The 24,323-nt window shown below is 49.7% G+C and overlaps 1 protein-coding gene across 5 annotated transcripts in view; it reads right to left on the bottom strand.

Moving 5' to 3' along the window:
- Positions 1-11: 11 nt before the first annotated feature.
- The window catches only part of ITSN2 (intersectin 2), an 87,006-nt gene continuing 62,694 nt past the window's right edge, over positions 12-24,323 (bottom strand). For 3 of the 5 annotated variants that reach the window (XM_045580502.1, XM_036434717.2, XM_045580504.1), the window contains 11 exons: positions 12,052-12,173; positions 10,569-10,675; positions 9,301-9,484; positions 7,688-7,786; positions 6,474-6,641; positions 5,644-5,859; positions 4,637-4,758; positions 3,801-3,883; positions 1,865-1,948; positions 1,340-1,513; positions 12-889 (listed from right to left, as the gene is read on the bottom strand). In XM_045580502.1, coding sequence (XP_045436458.1) covers positions 732-889; positions 1,340-1,513; positions 1,865-1,948; positions 3,801-3,883; positions 4,637-4,758; positions 5,644-5,859; positions 6,474-6,641; positions 7,688-7,786; positions 9,301-9,484; positions 10,569-10,675; positions 12,052-12,173 — 1,517 coding nt within the window. In that variant the 3' untranslated portion in view covers positions 12-731. Of the gene's footprint in view, positions 890-1,339; positions 1,514-1,864; positions 1,949-3,206; positions 3,239-3,800; positions 3,884-4,636; positions 4,759-5,643; positions 5,860-6,473; positions 6,642-7,687; positions 7,787-9,300; positions 9,485-10,568; positions 10,676-12,051; positions 12,174-24,323 lie in introns of those variants that run through there. The other 2 variants (XR_004987333.2, XM_045580505.1) reach the window with 2 other exon arrangements.

A 24,323-nucleotide genomic window follows, 5' to 3' on the forward strand; every position in this document is an offset into this window, starting at 1 on the left:
CCCGAGAGAAGTGACATTCATAAACTTATAGTTTTATTCTCTTTCTGTACACGTTGGCAATGACAAAGCTTAAAGATGCATGTCCTATGAAATATGCAAAAAAAAAAAGAACCCCAAGGAATTTACATAAATAATTTATACTTCAGAAAAATTAAAGTTGAAAAATATGTTCCACGTCATTAGCGTTCACAGTATGTAAAGTAAATCAAGCTTTCCCCCTTAGATTTCCGACCACATTGTCTCAGCAGAGCAGGACACATCTGACCAGGAGCTGGAGGAGCGCGCCTGGCTTTGTTCAGTGCACGAGCGGCCGCTGTTTCAGCGCCAGGCCGGCCCCGCAGCCCTCCCCCCGGTCCTCGGCCTCCTGAGTGGCTGTGACCCGCAGCGGGCACCGGGCGTGGGATGGGTCCGGCGGCACCGGAGCCGCCCCCCGCGGACGCCCCCAGCCCGGTGGTCCGATGCCCCGGCTCCCCCCAATACTTGTGAGAGCCCTGAAAACGGGAGCCGCGGCATCCAGGCACAGCCCGGCCTGTCGGCACGGATACAAGGCACTGTGCTGCGGGGCTCGGTTTACTTACAGGGAAGGCGTTTGCATAGATGGCTAGCGATTCAGTGTGCGAGAAACTACAGGCCCCAGCGCGCGTGCGGCCTCAGCGATGGGTGAAGCGGAGCGCCCTCCTCCCGCCAGGGGGCAGCAGCACCGTCTCCCGGCCCCGGCCCCGCCGAGGCCCCTACAGCAGAGTTTTCTGCTCAAAGAGCTGCAGGTCAAAGCGGACCCAGACCTCCCCGGTGGGGACCTCGTGCAGCAGGAGTCGCCGGGTGGTGGGGCCTTTGCTTTCCTGTTCGGTTCGGATCTTCGCCACCGGAATCTCAGTCCGACCCAGGAAATCTGGGGATAAACGTGAGAGTCAGAAGCCTCCTAGATGAAGCTGGTGGAGAAGCTAGCCCAGGGGGTGTGTCTGAAACAGGAATCAGACAACTTTCCAATCCCAAACAAGCCGCTGCCTCGGGTCCCCGGCTGGCTGGGCTGTGAGTGGAGGCGTGGTGAGGGCAGACCCCCGTCTGATGAGGAGCCTGCCCGGAACCCCCAACCCCCGTCGGATGGGGAGCCTCTCACCCCTCCGGCAGGTGCGTGGGGCACCCAGCCTCTCTGATCCACGTGGGGAGCGTCTCTAACACCTCCACACCCTGAGGCTGCCGTCCCCAGGAGGCGCCCGCACAGCTGGGCGAGGCATGGCGACGACGGAGGGCCCGTGCCGCCTCCCTGGGGTCTGTGGGAGGGGATGCGGGCGCCCCGGCGCCCACCCGGGGGCTGAGGTCTGGGCGAGGTCTACGTTACCGTCGGGAGAGAACTGGTCCCTGTCGAACATGGTGAGACACAGCACGTCCTGGTACAGGTCCTTGATGAAGAACTGGCAGTTGAAGTTCCACTTGGGGTTCAGGGTGTCCGGGAGGGTCCGCGTGGTGTAGCTCTGGGAGCCCATGCTGATTTCACAGTACGGGTTGCTCTTTCCTGAACCGGGACACACAAGGACACAGGTGGCACAGACCGGGCAGCGGGCTCTGCCCTGGTCTCCCTGTCCCCATGGCCGACAGGACCATGACCCGGGAGTGACCGACCGTGTGGGCTCCAGTGGCCCAGCCGCTCCCCCGAGCCCAGGCAAGCGTCAGTGCAACTTGCTTCGCGCTTTCTCCACCCAGAGGCACCGAGGGGAGGCAGCGGGGAGCCATGGCAGTAACATTGGCCCAAAAGCCATTTTAGTGGCATTGGAAACATGGCTTTAAAAGCATCCATTATCCGATGCGCAGATCATCGGCAGAGAGCGGGGCCGTCACGCATCTCTTCAATGAAGGAAGCGTTTACCGTTTGGTTTGCAGGCTTTTAGTTCTGTCGCTTCGATGACATGCACCATCAGACGCCCGATGCCCGTGGTCTTTTGCGAGCGAGCTACAAAACAGGAAGACGAGCCACGTTAACGCATCCTCTGAGAAGACAGACGGCAGATGCAGCGGTGACGCTGAGCTGTGCACACTCACAGGCGGGCTTTCCGACCACCTTCACGCTGCCCGGCCGCCCCTGCCTCTGCCCTGGGCCCAGCGGACCGGCGTCTGGCTGCTCCGTGCCTTTGCCCAGGTCACATGGCCTGGCATCTCTGCCCATTGGCACCTGACTCATCCTTCAAGATGCAGGTCCAATCTCACGCCTCACCATCCAGACCCCTTCCCTCCTCTGAGCCTCCATTATCCCTGGCCTCTGAGCGTCCCCAGGCGGCCCAGGCCCGAAGCTCTATGTTATGTCCGTCTCCTCCGCTAGGGGGAGCCATTGCAGAGCACAGACTATTGACTCGCCTTGTACCAACCCCTCAACGGACCAACAAGCGGTAATATTAATAAAATTACGGCACATTCTATCCGCTCAGCACGTGGGTACCTACTACCATTTATTGGATACTTACTTACTCTGTGCCAGACCTTTGTGTAAGGTATTTACACTGCACGGCTGCCCTGTGTCAAGGTAGCGCTTTGTAACGGTCTCTCCGGGTGTGAGAAAAAGAGCGAGGGAAGGACTGAGCTGCTAAATGGCAGGCCGGAGCTTAGACATCAGATGCCAAAGTCTATTTCCTGAAGGACTGACCGAACTTCAATGACATGCAAACACTTCAGCTTACAAAGCAAGTTTCGCTGAAGACTTTATTTAAGGAGGTTCTAAAAAAATGCTTTTCATACCGAGAGAAATGAGTCCGGGAACTCTAGACTACCTTAGTAAGTCTGAAGCTAGTTAAGCAGGTTTTGTTCTCAGGGTTTTTAAGAAAACGAACAAAAAGTCTGCTTGGCAAACTCCTGATGTTTCAGAGCTCAGGGCAGGGAGAACCTGCGCTGTGGGCAGGGGCCCCCCTCCCCTCGGTGCCCACGCCGGTGGGCCGGGCTGGGCCCGTTCAATGCTGTCGGCCCCATGAAGCCTCGCGTGGGTCCTGGCACAGAGTAAGTAACCAATAAGTGTCTAGAGAATTAAACACGTGGAAAATGCATATGGACAGGTATTGATGTTAAGCAAAACTGACATGGAGAAACTTTGATTTACATCTTTGACCAATTAAGGGATCTTTGTATGCTTTATAAGTGATTCAATCATTGATTTCCCAGTAGCAAGCCTTTAACATACCATTAAAACAAGACACAATTAGTAGGAGCCGAGTTACACATACCTTTCAGGAGTATGTAACAAAATAAGGAAAACCTGAATAAAAAAACATATAAAGAACTGCAGCTACAACAGCCAGGGACACACATGGGGGACTGCCTGGAGGAGGCGGCGGACAGGGTTTCAAAGGTGAGTTGTTCAATTAGGCAACTGCACGGGCCCGGAGTTTAGGGTAAGGACTTTGACCTTAACTTGGGCGGCAACAGGGAAGATGCTTGAGGAGGGAGAGGGATACTGAGAGCAGATGCTCAGAGATGAAGGGCCGTGATGGGGCCATGGGGGACTCGTGCTACAGCCTGGGTGGGGACTGTAGGGGCTGTGTCACCGGGAAAGGAAAGGACCAGGTAAATGGGAAAGAGAACAGTGGGGAGCTGCTGACTAGAGGTGTGTGTGTACTGGGGGCAGTGGGTGAGGGGCCCCGGGAGGCCCCCGGGGGGCCAGAGGGGGGCAGAGCAGCTGAGCTTTGGGGTATGATCCACAGCAAGTCTGGCCTTTCACCCCTCGAGATTGCAACTGCGTCCTGAAGGTAAGGACCCCCACCCTTCTCCCCAGGGCCCCCCAGGGTCTGGTTCCAACCGTCCAGGGCATGGCCGACTACCTTGATAGGCCTTCTCTCGTTTCTTCTTCTCCGTGTCGATGTACTGCTCCGAGGCGGCCTTGATCTTCTGCACCCAAGCGGTCCTGGGGGAGGCAGAGCACAGCACCGCCCAGTCAGCTAGGAGCCGCCGCTCGGCACCCGCTCTCCTCTCTGGCTAACCTCAGCTTACACAAGTTTCCAACCACAGACTTAATATTCGCTCAACCCAAAGACTCGTTTGCTAACTGAGGTCCAGCACACCATTTCTAGACAGTCCTGACCACTTACAAAAGGGCGGGCCTCGCTCTGGCCTCGCTCTGACCCAGTAGGTACGGCAGGCCTCACTCTGACCCAGTAGGAACGGCAGGCACTGCGAGGTGCCGCACGCAGAGGGAAGATGCAGCTGCCTCAGTGGCGTTCAGCGGTGACGGGTCCCCGCACACTGGGCTGTGCACCCCTTTGCCATCACAGAGGCGCTGTCTGAGCGCCGCCCTAGAGGCCGCCTGGCTGGCCGGGCAGAGCGGGGAGGACGGCGGCCCACACGGGTCCCGCTGGTCCTGTGGGTGTAGCGATGGGACTGTGTCCCAGAGGCGCCAGGAGGGCCCCTGGAGCCCTGAGGAGCCCTGGCTGCTGCCTGAGGGTTTCAGAGGGCGTGCGTGTGGGTCTGCCCTGGGGAAGGTGCTGTGTGAGGAGGCGGCTGCATCAGCCTCCCCGGGGCCGGGGCAGGCACTGGTCATAGAGGCTGAGCACACACAGTCAGCGGGACCCGAGCAGGGGCTGGAGTTGGTGTGAGGCAGAGGGAGGTGCCCAGCCTTCCCCCTAGACATCCGAGCAGCGCCCATGGGGACAGGACTGACCTCTCGTTAATGTTGTCCGTCCGGAGGGTGTAGACCCGGTCGATGTGAGAAATGTGGAAGACAGGCTCCTCGCTCGAGGGGTCCGTCGGCAGCTTCACCAGGACTTCGTTCAGGAAGATGGGCTGAAAGGGCGAGGCCAGAACACAGGCTGGGAGAGGGGCCGGGACCCTGCCCCTTCGCCTGGCGTTCTGTGTGTTCTCAAGAGCCTCTCGCCCAGAAGGCTGTCTTACCCTCTGGGCAGCACAGAGGGACCTGGAGAGCATTGCGCTAAACGAAATAAGCCCGTCAGAGAAAGACAGTGTCACATGATCTCACTCATATGTGGATCCAATGAACTAAACACACGGATAGATCCAGAGACAGAAGCATGGAACAGACTTCGGAATCTCAGAGGGAAGGTGGGGGAGGGTGGGAGGATGAGAAAAGGGAGGGTAGGGAGAGATCGACCAGTGAACCTGTATGCATAACCCGGGGACGGACAATAGGGTGGTGGAGGCCTGGGGCGGGCTAGAAGGGGCCAAGGGGGGAAAACTGGGGCCATAGGTAATACTTTCAACAATGAAGATAAATTTTTTTAAAAAGCGCCTCTTGGAGAAGGAGAGAGGGGTGTAGCTTCCAGAAGCTCATTTGGGGAGGAAGAAACGGCCTCCGTTTGTGAAAGTAAATATCTGGGGGGGATGAGGTGTGACTGCACCAAGGACAGGGGTTCCAGCTCAGTGACTGCTCAGGCGACAGGGACTCCCCTCCTCACACTGGCACCTGGCACTCCACCCCAGCGCTGTTTTACAGAGAGCCCCATGCTGAACGTGTGAGAGGCGTGTGAGAGTGGGGTCATGTGTCCTGTTGCCAGGACCCGAGCTGGAGTCCCTGGTGGCTGTCAGGGCGGGGAAGGCCCAGCCACGCGGCTCCCTCCGGGGGAGGGACAGGAACGGGTGTGGGGCCGGCGGCCGGGCAGGGCGAGGCCAGGAAGAGTCCCGGGGCCCTGCCGCCAGCAGACGGCCACTCACCATCTTGTACATCTTGAACTGCGCGTTGGACTTGGAGCTGAAGAGCTTGTCGGCGCCGGCGGGCGCGGCGAACTGCTTGACCAGGTGGGTGAGCAGCAGGAAGTCGTTGAAGAGGAAGCCCTGCAGCTCCTTGTTGCTCTTGGTCTTGTGCAGCTTCCCGCTGTGCAGCAGCTTCCGCGGCCCCAGGCAGTTGGTGAGGGAGTTGAAGATGAGTTGCTACGAGAGGAAGAACTGTCAGTTTGTTTTGTTTTTAAAAAATATATTTTATTGATTTTTTTTTTTTTTTTTACAGAGAGGAAGAGAGAGGGACAGAGAGCCAGAAACATCAATGAGAAACATCGACCAGCTGCCTCCTGCTCGTCCCTTACTGGGGATGTGCCTGCAACCCAGGTACAGGCTCTTGACCGGAACCGAACCCGGGACCTTCCAGTCCGCAGACCGACGCTCTATCCACTGAGCCAAACTGGTCAGGGCAAGAACTGTCAGTTTGTGAGTCCCAACACACACCGTCCCGGCACCCCAGGACGGAGCGGACTGAGGGTTCTGTGGGGGCCCCTCTATGGACGGCAGACTCCCCTGCACACACTGTGTTTCTCTTCCGACGGGCGCAGGGGAACGGCCCTCACACCCACAGGGTCCGGGCTCCAGCAGCCGAACTCCAAGACCTCAGGACCTGAGTACCGAATCTCTCTCCAAGGAAGGAGGACGGCAGCCCAGAAGGGAGGGCCCTGAGTCCGCCTGCGCTCAGGTGCAGACAGTCCACGCCAGGGGAGCCTGGCCCCCTGCCCTCCCGGAGCCTGCCTGGCGCCCGGCTCAGCCGCAGGCCTCACCTCGGCGAGGCCCTCGCACTGGACGTGCGCCTGGATCCACTCCAGGCGGTCCGAGTTCTCCTTCTCCCGGACGCCTTCGTTCACCTGGGAGCAGAGCTCCTCCGCCCGCTCGAGGGCCAGCTTCAGGGAGGAGTGGTCCACGTGGCTCTCCGGTGTGTTCTCCAGAATCTGAGCGAGAGGGGCTGGGTCACGGGGGTGGGCTGTGCCTGCCTCCCCCTGCCTCCCCTACGGCTGCTGAGATGTGCCGGGTGCCCTGCTGGCACTGAGCACCAACGGTGAGCAAGTCAGTCATTAGCCCTCTGTCCCACAAGACTGCGGGGGACAGGTGACACAGACACAGCCAGGGTGTGCCGAGCACTACCTGGATCTCGTGCCCTGAACTCAGTGGGGCTCTGAGGCTCTCCAGCGGGGTCAGCCTGGTAGAGGCCTATGGTAAAGGGTGCCTCCCTACTCCTCTCCCCCAACCCCCCATTCCAGTAACGGAAGCCACGTGCCTGTAGGGTGCACCCTCCAGTATAAAGGGGCTGCAACTCTGAAAAGTGTCTGCGTGTGCTGGATAGCAATGGTTCATAACATTTTTGGGGTTCACTGTTTTTTTCTTTGCAAGGTGATTAATACACATCCATGACTGTGTGTGTGGAATAATCCTTTGTCACGCCTGCCTAAGGGGTCCGCACTGCTTATGTCGCAAAGATGGGTGGAATGTGAGGAGGACTGTGCAGTCAGCAAGTTGAGGTGAGGGACGATGAGAACTCTGCTTAGCACCAGCTGAGGTGGACGCCCCGGGACAGCCGGGCAGGGGTGCCCAGCTGGCGAATGAGTTTAGGTTTCAGCAGGAAGACTGGGGCCCAAGGCTGTGCTGCTGGTGGGAGACCTAGGGGGCCTTCACCTGTCAGACACACTCGGGGCTCTGAGAGGTGGGTTTCCTGTGAAGGGGAGGATCAAGTGACATCCGGTGCTTCCTTTCACTGCTCACTTCCAAGGATTCAGCCCTTCAGATTGTATTCGGTGTTTATGGTGCGCATACACATGTGCACATACACATGCACGTGCACACACACACACACACACACACACACACTCTCCCTCTCTCCGTGCCTGGTCCAGGAGGCACTGGAGTGAGATCATGGGCGGGGAGGGTGGCTGGAGTGCTGAGCTCCCTGTCGGTCTCTGCGGCCCTCCCAGGGTCCTGCCTCTCCCCGGCGGGCACTCACGCTGCGGATGAGGAGGGGGTAGCGGGTGATCCTCTGCATGGGCTTCAGCAGGAAGCTGGAAAGGGGCATGCCTTTACATCGAGGGTCAGACGCCAGCTTCTGCAAAACAATCGAGAGGCTCATGGGAGTCACTGAATGGGTGCAGCCGAGCCCCAGAAGGCAGAGCCTGACCGAAGAGCCACGCCTAGCCCCTTCAAGGTCTTTATGTCTATATTTTCTGCCTCTTTTAAAAAAAGTCACATTTTAGAACATAGTTTATGGCTATATTATTTTGCTTTTTAATGTGATCAATACTATGCAATTCAATATAAGACTAGACACTATTTTTATTTTTATTGCTTTTACACTTGTGATGACACTGACATCATATTTGCATTGCTGTTTGAACAAACACTTTAACCTTTCCCTATGCTTTAAAGTTTAGAAGGTAAATGTCCGGCTTTTTATTTTACTGCTGATTATTACATTAAATCATTCAGATGCACTCACAATTTTACGTTTACCTAATCCGATCAGTGCTTGTTTCCACAAACTTGGTTTCTTTGTGTTTCTTCTGGTTCATTTGCAGGCAGCCCCTTAACTGTCCTCAGCGCCTTCTACTGAACCATCTGTGCATCCCTGAGGCCATCCGAAGAAGGTCAGTGTGACTGGCATCTATTGGATGCTTCCAGAGGCTGCTCTCTGGCTATCGTCTGGCCACCCCAGGCTTACAGATGAAGGGACTAAAGGCACCAAGCGGTGAGTGCCTTACCCACGTCACACCCTGGGCAGTTGATGGGGCTGCGAGTGCAACCTCGCTGTGCCATTCTGAAGCCTTTCTTGTTCTAAACATATTTCCCTGCTTCCTGGGATAAACGTATCTGGTTGTGACAGATTCTGCTTTCCATTTGATGCTTAATTCTAGCCACTGCTTTTAAATTGAGATTTTAATAATTCTATTGTAAGAGCTATTAGGCGGAAACCCCTCTGCCCTGTTTCTGCTCACTCACTGCCGTGTCACTGCAGGGGTGCTGAGTGCAGAGCAGCTCCCTGCCCTCACACTGCCTGCTTGTAGTTATGGCCACAGCACCTGGAGCCAGTCGTTCTGGAAGGCCTGAGGACAGCTGTGTGCATGTCCAGTATGTGTATAGGATCACAGACACGCACCCCATGTATTATCCTAATCCTGGCATCACCATGCTTTTCTCCTCTCGTTTCCTTTTGCCCACACTTCCTTATCCATCCCCTCATTGTAAGTTTTATGTTATCTGGCTACATTTTATACACTTCAGTAAGCTATTATGTATTCTTTCTGGAATACGGTGGGTATAAAATAAATACATTTACACAATTAAGAAAGTGACATTCTGAGTTTGGGGGCTATAAAGTAGCTGATTTTTGTAAACAGGCTTAAAAAAGCACTCTGCTATATTCAGATGGGCAAAATCATGGCCAAGTGCCAGGAAAAATAAATTCAACATGAAAGGCTCCACAAAGCAATCAGAATGCTCTTTGCTATATCTGTTCCTCCTTTGGAAACATGGGGATTACCACTGCCCCCGCTCCCCCTGTGACTGTGACTCCCCCTCCGCCTCAGAACGGGCTGGCATGCATGGTCCCCAGAATGGCATTACCTTTAAAAATTCTTTGAAGTCTGTGTCCTCGTCCGTCTTCTGCTGTAAGAGGGCGGCCCCGTTGAGCTGGCAGCTGCAGAACCGGATGTAGGCCTGCATGTGGGACAGCTCGGCCGCCAGGATGTCCCCGATCATCTGCACCGGCATCTTCTCGCCCCCCGTCTTCTTCCGAACCCGCAGGGCCCTGCAACCAACACTCTCTCACCTTCTGCTGCTAAGCCACTGTCCCGGGGGGCCTGACGTAGTGATAACCAGTGAGTCCGGCAAAGCCTCTGGCCCCGGACGGCACAGTCAGGAGGAAGAGGAGGAGGAGGAGGAGAAGGAGGAGGAGGAGGAGGAGGAGGAGGAGGCGGCGGCGGCGGCGGCAGCTGGGCCAGAAAGCCCTGCTGGCCAAGCCTCCCGGGTGAAATGTTAGTAAAGAAGAATAAGCAAACGTGGTCAGCACACGTGGGTGTTTCTTCTGCCTCATTTCCATGCCTTTGTAGTTGCTTTGGTTTCACCTTAGTTTCTTAGCAAAGTTTCTTTGGACAAATTCCAACGAGTTCTGATTCTTTAGAGAAAAAGGGAGCAGGGCCCACAGGGCCAGGTGTGGAGGAGGGCCCCTCTGCCCAGGACAGCTGCTGGGCCCCAGGAGGAAGGGGGCAGCCAGAGCTGGGACCGCTGCCCCTCCTCCAGGAGGGCACAGGGACAGAGAATCACCCCGAGGGGCTGCCTGAGGGGCCATTAAGTGTGGGGCAGGAACTGCCACTTCTGGCTCCACCCATTAAGCCAAGTGTCAAAAATATGTTTTTAAGGCTTTAATTTCTTTGTCTCGTCAAAGTATTTTCTTTCTTTTTAAAAAAATATATTTTATTGATTTTTTTACAGAGAGGAAGGAAAAGGATAGAGTGTCAGAAACATTGATGAGAGAGAAACACCGACCAGCTGCCTCTTGCAGCCCCCTGACTGGGGATGTGCCCGCAACCAAGGTACATGCCCTTAATTGGAATCGAACCTGGGACCCTTCACTCTGCAGGCCGAAGCTCTATCCATTGAGCCAAACCGGTTTTGGTGTCAAAGTATTTTCTTGGTTATATTTCTTTACTTTAATGACGAGGTGTTTTACAGTTACAGGGCATTTCATACCGTAATAATAATAATAAGAGCCCAGGAGAGCGGAGAACAGTGGAAGGTCCTTGAATAAGGAGCCCTGCGGAGAGTCTGTGTGCCAGTCTGGGGCCTGGGGCGGGTGGGGGTCCCGGCCACGAGGGGTGTGGCCCTGCACTCACTTCAGCAGCTTCGTGTTCGACATGATGAGCTCCTTCCAGTTGACGAAGATCAAGGCCATTTCTCCTTCAGTGAGAGAGCCTGCCTCTGCCATCCGTTTCTGAAAAACCTAGGTTCAAAGCACAGAAGAGAAAAGCTAGCTTAAGTGTGACTGGACAACCTACGAGGCCTTAATCAAACACTGCCTTCTGACACCGAAGCTCAGAAATCATGGTCTTTTAAAATAAACGTATTTCTGGTGGTTAACTTCGGTGACTTCCCTACTGACTGCCATGGGGGCCCCCATAGGGGTGGATCCTAAGGACTGAATCCGGTCTCATCCAGAGGAGCGGCTCTCACTCTGTCCTGGGCGCTACGGGGGTGACATGGACGCCTGGCACACAGCACCTGCGCCAAGAGCCTGCAGAGCCGGAGGAGGACTGCGGTCAGGCTGAGCACCTCGCTGTTCCCTGAGCAGTTTGTTCAGCGAAATAAACAGCAAAGACTGCATCACCCCCAAGACCGACAATCACGCAGACAGGGAGGCGAAAGGCAGACCCGGCTGGGGAGCAAACTCAGGAGGCCGCAGCTTCTGCTCCATGCTGTTATCATGGCCAGGCACACGATGCACCTGCTGAGCCTGTGTGTGTGTGTGTGTGTGTGTGTTGGGGGATGTGGAGGGGCCCTCTGTTCTCCATAGGTGGTTTAGTTAACTAAAAGCCATGGAAACAAAACTATCAAGTCTCACTTTATTTACTCAAACACACGTCATCTTGAAGAACTCCTCTAACAGCTGCTGTCAGCAGAGAGGCCGCTGCTGATGTCAATCTAAGGTGACCAGACGTCCCGCTTTTGGCGGGACAGTCCCGATTCCCAACAATCTGTCCCGCGTCCCGCGGCGTTTTAAAAAAGTCCCGATTTTTGGAAAGATTCAGAACTTTTCTTAAAATGCCGCGGGACGCGGGACAAATCGTTAAAAATCGGGACTGTCCCGCCAAAAGCGGGACGTCTGGTCACCTTACAATAGGGACAAACATAAACAGTAAACAGATGACAGTTGGGAGCTGTTTTACAATGTGGCCCTCGCTGGTTTCCAAACCGATACAAATGTGAGGGGAACACTCCCACTGCTTAACAATTCCTTCGGAAACATCAGGGTTTATGAAAATGTCAGGCGTCACAACGGCGTAGGTAAAGTTAGGCCAAAAGGTGAGGCAGGGAAGTTTACTTTAGTGCCCTCCCACCTACTCTGCACCCTGTCCTTCCCAGACGGGGCCTCTACCACTTCCGACCGGGGCGACTGAGTGCCCCCCTCTCCTCTCTGAATTACCTAATCTGGGAGAGCGTTGGCCTCAGGTCGGGGCCCTCTCGGCGGGCAGAGAAAGCCTTGGAGAGGGTGAGAATGGAGCCTCTGCTTGTGAATCCATGCATCGGAGGTGACACCTCGCCTGCAGGCCTCCCACCCCTCGCTCCCCGAGCCCAGAGCCCGCCAGCCGGGACCCTCACCTCCACCACCAGCTGCAGGTCGTCCACGTAGCGCTCCTCGGTCTGGATCAGCTCGTGGATGTAGCCCTGCCTCTTCCTCTCCATCGGCTGCATGGTGTCCAGCGTCTGGAGGTCAGCACACCCTGTGGAGAGACAGGGCAGGATGTCAGTCCTCTCCGCAGGAAGCCGGAATCTGCTCGCAGGTGCACTGCGTTCCCAAACGCTGCCTTGTGGGAACCTGCGGGCAATGACCACTCAAAGGGGCCCCAAAGCCGTGAATCAGCAGCACCTGTAACATTGCAAGTTCCTTCCCAAGAGGTAAGGCCAGGATGAAGGATTTAAACAAAAATCTCAGAGCGATCGGCACCGGGCTGCGCTTGCGAAGAATCTATTGCCAGTTTCTCACCGTCTTAAGACGTTTTCAGAGATACTGGGATGGTGAAACGAATCACACGCGTCAGACTAGCGTTTGTCAAGCCACAGGGCCCGAGCTCGCGGTGGGTCCTCATGTCCGTTTAGTTTTGCAGACGGAAGCTGTCACGTGCAAGCACTGGCAAGCATGGCTCTCTGAAAAACTTCAGGCAGGGGCGTACGTGGGGATGGAAGATGTATTTCTCACTGGGAGCTGCTGCTTAAAAAATGCCTGAGAAACATTTCCGTAGATTTCTCCAAGTCAAGTGCTACGCCAGGAAGCCTGCAGTTCCCAGCGGCCACTGGTTCTCAACAAGCCCACTGAGCCCACCGGGAGAGAGGACTGGTGGTCTGGGAGCCACACGAGCCGCCTCCCGTCAGGGTGAGAGGTGGGTCACTTCACAGTAAGGTGACCAGACGTCCCGATTTTTAACGATTTGTCCCGCGGCGTTTTTTAAAAAAGTCCCGATTTTTGGAAAATGCCGCAGGACAAATCGTTAAAAATCAGGGCTGTCCCGCCAAAAAGCGGGACATCTGGTCACCTTCCCTTACAGGCACATGGGGCTGAACTAAACGTCAGACTGGGGGTGACAGGACCCAGAACCGGTCAGTAAGCAGCTTATGCACGGCGGCAGGGGAACAGCTCAGCAAGGCCCTCCGCAGACAGAAAGGAAAAGCAGGCAGTGCCCAACAGCAACAGCACCAAGCAGCACGAGGTGCTAAGAGCTGGAGAGAGAAAGGGAGGCGTGAGTGCGTACTCTCTGGAGGAGAGGCAGTCAGGGGGGTGGCAGGAGGAAGGGGCAGCCTTGGGCAGTGCCCAGGTGGGCAGGGGCAGCGTCTGGACAGCCTGGGGGAGTGCGTGGCCGGTACTGGGAACCAACAGACAATGCCACAGAGGCAGGAAACACCAGCATCAGGCTGGGCTTCCTCTTTCTGGTGGCCTGTGACTATTTACATACTTTGTACAGACGGGGGCTTACAGGTAGTTATAACGAAGGCGGCTATTCTATTTTCTGCACACGTTGCCAGCAGCTAAAAAAAAAAAAAAAAAAAAAGCACTCCCACAGTACAACAACAATTGAGGAAGGCCGGTTTGGTGCTACCAGGAAGAAAACAGTGCCTCTGTCAGGTTCAAAATGACCCAGCTTCCCCGAGGGCTGTATTTTATTCTGTTCTGCCAGGGAGAACCACAGGAACCACTGCGGCTCTGGACCAGCAGGGCAGACAGGTGCCTAGCAGACCGGGCTGTCGGTAACAAGGAGGCGGTGTGCACTGACGCCTGGCGGAGCGGAGCGCTTCTGACCCCGATGTGGTCCGTGTCGCGGGTCCGAGTTGCCAGCTGACTCTGATGGGAGCCAGCAGAACCGTCTAAGGAGACCTCCCCTCTTACACTAAAATTTCACAAGTTTCAGTCACTCGCGTTCCGCCACACCCATGTTCCATCTCTGCTATTATTTACCTAATCGTTTTCTCCAAATTTACTCATGTGGAGCCATGGCTGTGTCTCCTCTAATAGTCACTGAAATAAATGACCATTAAAGCGAGTCCTCTCGGGTGCTGCATGCCACTGCTGTGTGCCGCCTGGACACGCAGCGTGTGCCACGCTTTGGGGAACGTGGCATTATACCCACCAGCACCGGCCTCTCTGTTCTGCACCTCAGAATAATAGGGAAAGTCTTGGATATTTGATAATTTCTAAGGTTGGGACATATATCGAGGGGCCAGATTATTATGACCACCCCATCAGTACTTCGTTGGGCCACCTTTTGCCTTCAATACTGCAGCGATTCTTCTTGGCATTGACACCACGAGATGTTGAAAGATGATGCGAGGGAATCTGACACCATGTCTGATGAATAGCACTGCCCAGTTCTGTGAGATGTGATGGTTGTGGAACCAGCTGTCTGATGGCTCTTTTAACTTCATCCCACAAATGCTCCATTGGATTGAGAGCTGGTGATTGTGGGGGCCACCTAAGTAAGGCAAAGTCTCCCTCATGTTTTTGAAACCACTCCTGCACAATACGAGCACCGTGGCATGGCGCATTGTCTTGTTGGAAGAAGCCATCTCCATTGGGATACGCCGTCAACATGACACGATGAACTTGATCATCAATGAGACACGCGGGTAAGTGTCCCACCTGTCCCACTGTTTAAAACAAGCACCCTTTCTCCAATCCCGCTCCCGCCTCAAGCATCCTCTCCCTGGTCTCGCTGCCAAACGGCCCATGCCCCAGCTCGCCCTGTCACTTTACCAACGTCAAGGACTTCGGCTGCTGTACCCCTGCTCCATGGACACTGCCCTGGTGAAGGGAACCATGACCTTGCCATCACCAAATCCAGTGACCTCCTCCGCCTGCCCACAACCCGGACGCCCAGGAGAGTCCCGCCCCCCAGCCTTTGTGACTCTCATCACCGTGGTGCTTCGCTCTGTGCCTGTGCCTGTGCCTGCCTCCAGCCTCCCTGCTCCCCATGGGGGTCCAATAAACGCAGACAATGCTGCAGACTTGGTATTCCCCTGGGAGGGCCTGTCCTCAGAAACATGTATGTTAGATGAACCCGAGGGCTCCCCTCTTTCTGGAGGGGAGGGGAAGTGCCTTTTGAGAACTGAGGAGTTAGAGTTTGTGGGCAGAACACACCTGTGCCATTCTCTATTCCTGCACTGCCCAATATGGCAGCCGTAGCAACATGTGGCTAGGGTGCACTTGAACTGTGGCCATCCAAACAGAGAAGCACAAAGACCGAGTGCAGAGAACCTAGGATGTAAAGTATGGCATTAACACTCCTACTGATCACATGTTAAAATGTTAACATGGGATGGAGAAGTACAGATGGTAGTTACAAACCAGTCACAGCACAGGAAATACAGTCAATACTATTGTAATAACTGTATATGGTGCCGGGCGGGTATGGAAATATCTGGGGGACACTCTGTAAAGAATACAGTTGTCTAACCACTATGCTGTACACCTGATCAATACCAACTAATATTGAATGTAAGCTATAATTGAAAAAAATTTTAAAATGCAAATAAAAAAATAGAAATGCTTACATTTTGGATAATACTGGGTTAAGAAAAAATATTAATTTCATGAATGTTTCTTTTTACTTCTTTTTAGTGTGACTGCTGGGAATTTTTATATGCCAACTGTTACAAGGGACTTCCCAGTGTCCTCTCTCCACCAGTGGGCTAAGATCAGCCCATCCAATGGGAACTGCGTGGCAATATCCTCATTGGTATCTACACTGACCAATCAGCATACATGATTCCAACCAACCAGAACCATGCTATTTGGAACTATCAGAACTGTGGTTTTTTGATTCCTCATTTGCATCAAAATGGGCCAATCAGGAAACGAGGTGGGAACTTTCTCTCATAAAAGCAGAGTTCCCTTCATTTTGATGAAGTGCACTTTCAATTTCCCTGAAGGTTGCATTCCTCAAGTTTGCAAACTGTTCATTTGAATAAAGTTTCTTCTCTTTCTACACTTCAGATTGGGGACTTTGATAATACAAAAATTGGTGATACCCTTAGGTGCTTGCCCAAAGAAAATGTACAACTGCTCCTGTAGCCTTGGTCACACAGGATTTACACAGAAAAACCAAGTCTCACTAAAGGTGCGTTAAAGTTAAAAATTATAAAAACAACAAATGATCCAACATAAAAAAAAAAAATGAGGATCAGAACCCCAAGAACATAAGATATAGAACAAAATATAGAATAAAAATATAGAATATGTATGTTTAAAATAACTCAAGACTTAAATGAAGGGCTTGGAAACCCTAACAAATTCGATAAAAGGGACAGGCAGATTTGAAAAAAAAAAAAAAAAAAAAAAAGAATGAAAATAGCAAACATCATGGAAAGAATAAATTAATAGATCCAACATACCTGAGGAATTAGTAAATCTGAAAACAGAGCAGAAGAAATTACTTAGACAAAAGGATAGAAAACATAAAATAGATTAAAAGACAGAAAACATAAAACAGAGGACAGCCCTGGCTGGTGTGGCTCAATTGATTGGAGTGCCAACCTGCACATCAGAAGGTGGCAGGTTCAATCCCAGGTCAGGACACATGCAGGAGGCAATCGATTGATGATTAGCTCTCATATCGATGTTTCTGTCCTCTCTTTAAGATTACACACACGTACACGACAGAATAACAAGGCTCAACAAAATCTAATAGGAATCTAGGAGAAGAGGATAGAAGGAATGGGAAGAGATCATACTGAATTACAATGGTTGAGAACTTTCTAGAACCAATGAAAGATATAATTCCACAGATTCAGGAGGAATAATGACTCCTGATTTTGGTGGTGGGGATCCTTATACTGCAAAACACTAAGGAGAAATAAAAAATTAAAACAAAAAGCAAAAGCAAAATAACTACACAGAAACAACAATCAGAATGGTTGTTCATTTCTTGAGCCAACAATAGGGGGTGTTGAGAAAAAAAACCCAAAACCTGTCAAATTAGAATTCTAATTAGACTATCATGGATGAGGAAGGAATAAAAGACATTTCCAGGTGAAGTCTGAGAACATTTACCACTCAGAGATGTGACTAAAGGAACTATTAAAAATTGTATTTTGGGAAGAAGGAAACTGAATAAGAAGGAAAAAATGAGATGTAAGGAGTGGTTTAAAAAAAAAGAAATGGTGAACAAAAAGACTAGCAAATATATGAAAAATTAAAATTCTTGACAGTATAAAATAATAATAATAACTAGGTTGGTTGGTATAAATTCAAGGTGAATTTTGACACACAAAAAAAGCAAAGAATATGCATGATAAACAAAATATACCATAGATAATATAAATAAAAGTAGTAAATATTTCTATAGAATAAATAGCTTAAATCTGCCAGTTGAAAGACATTCTAGATCAAGCATATCAAACTCGCAGCCCACAACGAATATTTTTGCTGCCCAGCCAATATAATGGTATGTAAGAAGCATTTTAATAAAAATTTTGTAGCTTAACTTTTATAATATCCTATTATACATAATTATTAATAATGAACTACATGTTTGCTAATGACTGATTACTATCATCATGTTGCATTCATTTCCCTTACACGCCTTATGTGCAGGCACACCATTTCTCTCCACTAATACCAGCAGCGAGTATTTTAGCAGCCGATGGCCGCATCATTGGTCTTGTACTGACTTGTTTGGTGTGCACAACAGGAAATATTTTGCTTTCAGAGAACAACAAAAATAGCTTTACTTGCATTACACTTATTAATTTGTGCAGTTATTCAGTGTCTGGTAAGTTAATATTCAAGAAAAAATATTAATTTTTATTAAAAGGTTCTATTATTTTATGTTAACGATGACTCACTTATTTCAGCCCTTTGTATTCAGCATGTCTCTATTGAAATAAACCTATGTTTCTATAAAAATGGAAGCTTTTGATTTTTTTGCGGGCCACATAAACTTAAACTTCGTTTATTTGGCTCGTGTGAGTCTTTGAGTCTGACATGCTTATTCTAGATGGAACAGAAACTTTCAGCCAGATGCTGTTTACAAAGACACCCACCACATCAAGTTACAGAAATGTGACCAGGGCTGCGAAAAGCTACGCATGTACAAAACATAAAGGAGCAGCAGGGGAGGCTTCAGTAACAGAAGACAGAACAGGCTTTCATACCCTCCCCAGCATTCCCGCCCCCTGGCCTGCTTTATTTCTCTAAGACCCTACATCTTCCCCATTTTGTTTGTTTTCTGTCTTATCCTACTCAATGGCCTCTTTTACAATTTGCTGAATCCCAGAGTCTGACATACGGCAGATCTTCAACAAGTATTTGTAGAATGTGACATGAAGATAAATTCTGAGCTGTGGGGGACAGTATATCGCTGTTAACTACAGGCAGTGAGAATGAAGAGAACTTCCTGGTAAGTTCTTTCTGGTAGACAGGAAGAACGGGGAAGTAAGAAAAATGAGAGATCATGGCTACTATCGGGTCCAAGTTCCAGAGAAACAATTAGGGGTGTGCTGGGCCACAAGACCCCCAACGTGTGTGTTAGGCTGTGGAGGCCGAGAGACAAACTACGAACAATGTATAATGGTTGTGAAACTTGTCCCACTATGATTGGGAGCAACCGCTCTAGGTCCCAGCGCAAGCAAGAACGAGAGGCGAGCGGAATGCTCAAGAAAGGAGAGGAGAGGGATCTGCAGAGATTCCAACAGGTAAAGGACAAAAGACGACTTGTGATGACTAGTACAAAGAGGACTTGTTCAGAGGATGCCACCAAGTCCTGAAAAGTCCTTGTCCGCTTTGAGGAGAGCACCGCCCCTGAATAAGGCGATTGATTCTCTGTGCGCCCCGAAGCGAGCAGCGGAGCACCACATGATGGTGTTCCATCTCACCGTGTTTAAGGACGAGCGTTTGACAGTAAATCCAGATGACTGAACGGTGCATTTTCTGAAGGCTGCCTTTAATTCTGGAGTTTCATCAGGGCACTAGAAAACAACTGGCTATCCTTGTTGTGTGACAGAATAGCCTTTTATCCATTTGGCAAATATCTGTTAAGTGCAAGCTATGTACCAGGTAGCATGCTGCCACCAGGAAGACATACAGATATTTGTGATTTTGTTTTGGGAATTTAAATAACCCGTGAACAATGTTTTAAACTCCTGTGCCTTTAAAATAAATAAATAAAAAATAAATAAATAAATATATATATATATATATATATATATATATATATATATATATATTTTTGATTTTTTTACAGAGAGGAAGAAAGAGGGATAGAAAGTTAGAAACATTGATGAGAGAGAATCATGGATCAGCTGCCTCTTACACACCCCCTACTGGGGATGCGCCCGCAACCAACGTACATGCCCTTGACTGGAATCGAACCCGGGACCCTTCAGTCTGCAGGCCGACACTCTATCCATTGAGCTAAACTGGTTTCGGCTCCTGTGCCTTTTTTGATGCCTGTCAAGTTCACCGTCATCAGGTGTTAGGCTGTTCATCTAAGCATGAAAAAGGGAAGAAGTCTGTATTGTATTCTAATGCTGCAGACCAACAGAAAGCAAGTTATTAGCTATCGTTGGTGTTTCTGCTGGTTTCTGTTCTGAAAGAGCTACCTTTAATACCAACCAGTCTTTGCAGATGACATTCATCATGGTCTCTGCTACTCAAACTGATAATCACCGGGCCCAGAGGTGAAGAATAATGCAGAAAGGATATTCAAGTAGAATCTGCAGATGTTTTATGATTATTTATGCCAGTAGTCGGCAAACTCACTATTCAACAGAGCCAAATATCAAAGTACAACGCGCATGGGCCACAAAGTTTCAATCACACCGTACGTGCGCGTCAGCACGTGGTATTTGGTGGAAGAGCCACATTCAAGGGGCCAAAGAGCTGCATCTGGCTAGTGAATTGCAGTTTGCCGACCACTGATTTATGCTATTACGTTTCTCATCGTTCATAACCTGATGGCCATTTATGACAGATAACTTGGAATCATAATAAAGTGCCAAGGTCCAACTAGAATTATCGAGGTGTTTCATTAACAAGGATCAAATTGATGCCTCACTAAAGGAGAAACGGACGGACACCATCTCAGAATGATCTTAAATTAAACCGGGATGCTTTTGGGCCTTTTAAAAGTCTCTTGAGCACCTTAAAATAGAAATAAATTTGGGCTTCACAATTAAAAAAAATTCTAGAACTTCCCAAATCAACTGTTGATAAATGCAAGTGGATAAAGAAATGTGTTTTTATTTTTAAATCTATAGTGAAACATCATTAGCCTGAGAGACAGCAAAGACCTCCCAGTGGTAGACAAAGAAGACTTGGCGTCAGAAAGCAATCGGCTGAAGCTGATATCTGTATCCCTTCTAGTCGGCCAGTGTAAGATCACCAGCTCAACCAGGGGAATGACTGTGCTGTTCAGAATATGGAGTATTATGAAGAGACTAGAGGCCCAGGTTCACAACATTCGTGAACTGGAAGGGGGGATGGTCCTTAGCCCGGCCTGTGCCCTCTTGCAGTCTGGGACGCCTTGGGGGATGTCCACCTGCTGGCTTAGGCCTGCTCCCTCTGGCTTCTGGCTGAGCGAACTCCTCCTGTGGGAGTGCCCTGACCACCAGGGGGCAGCTCCTGTGTTGAACTTCCGCCCCTTGGTGGTCAGTGCACATCATAGCAACCAGTTGTTCCACCATTTGGTTGATTTGCATATTAGCCTTTTATTATATAGGATGTCATGAAACAGCAGTTTCTTCATGCTCACTCAACACAGAACTTTCAGTTCTAACAATAAACATAATTGTTACCAACCTGGGTAGGATAACCCACAACCTTTGACCAATCCTCTGAATACCTGATCTAACTCTGATCCCTACTGCATGCATACATGGAGAATCTGAAGCTTGGTGGGGATAAGGACACATATGTAATACCTTAATCAATAAAGAAAAAATTTAAAAAAAAAATGGGCAAAGGACCTGAATACACATTTCTCCAAAGAAGATACACAAATGACCAAAAAGCACATGAAAGGATGTTCAACATCATTAGTTATCAAAACCACAATGAGATATCACTTCACACCCAAAAGGATGGCTTTAACAAAGTCAGATAATAACAGTGGTGGCAAGGATGTGGAGAAACAGAAACTCTTACAACACTGCTGGTAGGAATGTAAAACGGTACAGTCACTTTGGAAAACAGCCTTAGCAGTTCCTAGAAAAGTTAAATTTAGAATTACCATTTGACCCAGCAATTCCACTCCTAGGTACATACGCAAGTGTAATGGAATATAGATCGACACAAAAACATGTACACAAATGTTCATGGCAGCACTATTTGTAATAACAAAAAAGTAGAAATAACCTAAACATACATCAACGAATGAATGAAGAAACAAAATATAGTATATCCATACGATGGAATATTACTTGGCCATAGGAAGGAGGAAGTACTGATCCATGCTGCAGCATGGCTATAGCTAGAAAACATGCTAAGTGAAATAAGCCAAATACAAATAACGTCCACATTTTATGATTCCATTTTTATGCTACGTCCAGAATAGGCAAACATATGGAGACAGTAATCAGGTTATTAGTGGTTGCCATTGGCTTGAGTGGGGTGCACAGGAAGACAGGAGGGTGAAAGCTAAAGGATATAATGCTTCTTTTTGAGGTGATGAAAATGTTATCTAAGTGTGGTAATAGTTGCAACCATTCTAGGTCCCAGTGCAAGCAAGAACTTAAATAATTTGGATTATTTAACTCTGTGAATATACTAAAAACCACTGAATTATAACCTGGGTGAGATTGTATGGTTATATAAATTACATCTCAATAAAGCTGTTATTGAAAAAAGTGATTTTGTTCAGCTTTATCTTTCTGGGTATTATTCCTATAGACTCCTGTCCTTGTTTATTATATGCAGTTGTTGCCTCCTTGTCTCTTCTCTGTGTATACTCTGAGTGGCTGGATTATTATGATCTCTGAACGCATAATAATCTGGCCACTCAGTGTATATCCTATATTATAAAAGGCTAATAAGTAAACTGTCCCCTCGACCAGGAGTTCGACCAGCAGGCAGGCCGGCCAACCGCCCAGGTCTCCTCCCCCTGGTCAGGCTGGCTGGACCCCACCAAATTCATGCACCGGGCCTCTAATATATATATATATATATATATATATATATATATATATATATATATATACACACACACACACACACACACACACACACACACACACACACACTGAGTGGCCAGATTATTATGCATTCAGAGATCATAATAATGTGGCCATTCAGTGTAGATTTTACAGAGAAAACTCTGTGATGCAGTCAGACTTTCCCTCTTTCCTTCTCATTGGTTCAAGTGATGATTGTACTACAGGAACATCATTCTTATAGAAATGATGGCAATATTGGCACACTTGAGATTAGTGTAGAGGTTAAGAGCATGGACTTTGGAGCCAGACCACTGGAGCCAGCTCCATCACTTACTAGCTATCTAACCGTAGACAAGTAATTGAATCGGTTTTAATTTCCATCTCTGTAAAAATAAAATAATAATGAAGTAATACACTTGAGGACTTTAGACAAGTACCTAGACTAATAAGTACTCAATAAAAAGCACGTTCCTTCTTTTTCTGTTATAAGTGATGGCTGTGCAGCCAGACTTCATTTTATAAAAAACTAGAGGCTCAGTGCACAAAATTTGTGGACAGGTAAGATCCCTAGTACTGGCTGGCCATCAGGGCTGATCAAGGCCTTCTGGCTGCTGCCTGGGCCTCCCCTTGTTCCACGCCACCCCCTGGTGGTCAGTGCACATCATAGTGAGCAATCGAACTCCCGGTCTCCTGGTCAAACTCCCGAGGGGACACTTTGCATATTAGCTTTTTATATATATAGATGGTGGCAATATTAACACAATAATCTTTGTTCTCCTGGAACCTGCTTCCTGTATCCATGGGTTTCTTTCACTGTCTAACACACATGTGTCAAACACAAGGCCCGCGGGCCAAATCCGTCCCGCCAGGCCTTGCAATGTGGCCCGCACCACGCTGTCATCACTGCACTCCGCTGCGTTTCCATCACAATGACAGTTTATGACTGTTCAGTAAACCATTCGGCCCGCGATTTAGGCTGGATTTTAGATTTTGTCCCCTTCTCTGATTGAGTTCGACACCCCTAGTCTAACACTTAACTGCTAATACCTTCCAGGGGTCTGATTTTCTCCCCAAGTTATATCATTTACTTTTACTGGCTCAATCACCATCCTATTCATCCCCCTAGCTGATGTACATCTGATGGTGTATGTCTTAATTATATCTGACTGCCTGCTGGACAACCCTACCTGGATGTCCCACAGGAACTTGGTGGTCAAAACCAAACTCATCTTCTTCCCCAACTCTGATTCTTTACTGCAGTTGGTGGCACCATTATTCACTCTGTCACTAAGATACTGATTCTTCCACTTGCCCAAACATCCCAACTCCTGCCAATTTCCCCTCAAAACAATTCTTAACTGTTTCATCACTTTTTCTCCACCTTGGCTTCTTATCAGAATCATCTGGTGAGCCCAGTTGGCATGGCTCAGTGGTTGACCTATGAACCAGGTCACAGTTTGATTCCCAGTCAGGGCACATGCCCAGCTCCATCCCCAGTGGAGGGTGTGCAGGAGGCAGCCAATCAATGATTCTTTCTCACCACTGATGTTTCCATCTCTCTCTCCCTCTCTGAAATCAATAAGAATGTTTTTTAAAAAAATCACCTGATGAGTTCTAAAAAAGATCCTGATGCTGAGGGCCCTCTTTAGGCCATTGAAGTCAGGCATCAATATCTTTATTAAGCTTCCCAGGTGATTACAATGAGCCAAGAATCTCTGATTCAGCCTCAGGAGCTTCCCTGTTCCTGGCTTTGCACTTCCCCTCTGGCATTAGTGAATTGCTTATAACCACACCTCCCCGCTCCTGCACACATGCTGTGTCTTTATCACACTCTCCACCTTTCCAACCTCCAATCGGGCGTACTCCTACTTAGGGATCCGGCAGTTGCCTCCTCCAGGAAGTCTTCTCTGATTCACCAATCTACGCTTGAATCAGGCATTCCTGCTCTGTACTCTCTTGGTATCTGGTAAGTACCTGCTTGCGTGCCAGATCCTCTCACAGAGCTAGGTACTCCCTGAAGCTAGGACCATCCACACTCATTTCCATATTCTGGGTATATTGTAACATTTTGGCCTTATGCAAACACTCAATAGACTCAGTTGATAACTTTCCAGAGATGCAGAAAAGTTTTTATGGAAAGAGGTTATTTATGCCAAACATTGATGGATGGTTTGAATTTCCATCTGTTTCTCTTCTTTTTTTTCTCTGTAGAAGTGAAATCAGCAACTTGATCA

Source organism: Pipistrellus kuhlii, unplaced genomic scaffold, assembly GCF_014108245.1.
Source record: "Pipistrellus kuhlii isolate mPipKuh1 unplaced genomic scaffold, mPipKuh1.p scaffold_m20_p_13, whole genome shotgun sequence".
In the NCBI taxonomy this organism is placed as follows: Eukaryota; Metazoa; Chordata; class Mammalia; order Chiroptera; family Vespertilionidae; genus Pipistrellus; species Pipistrellus kuhlii.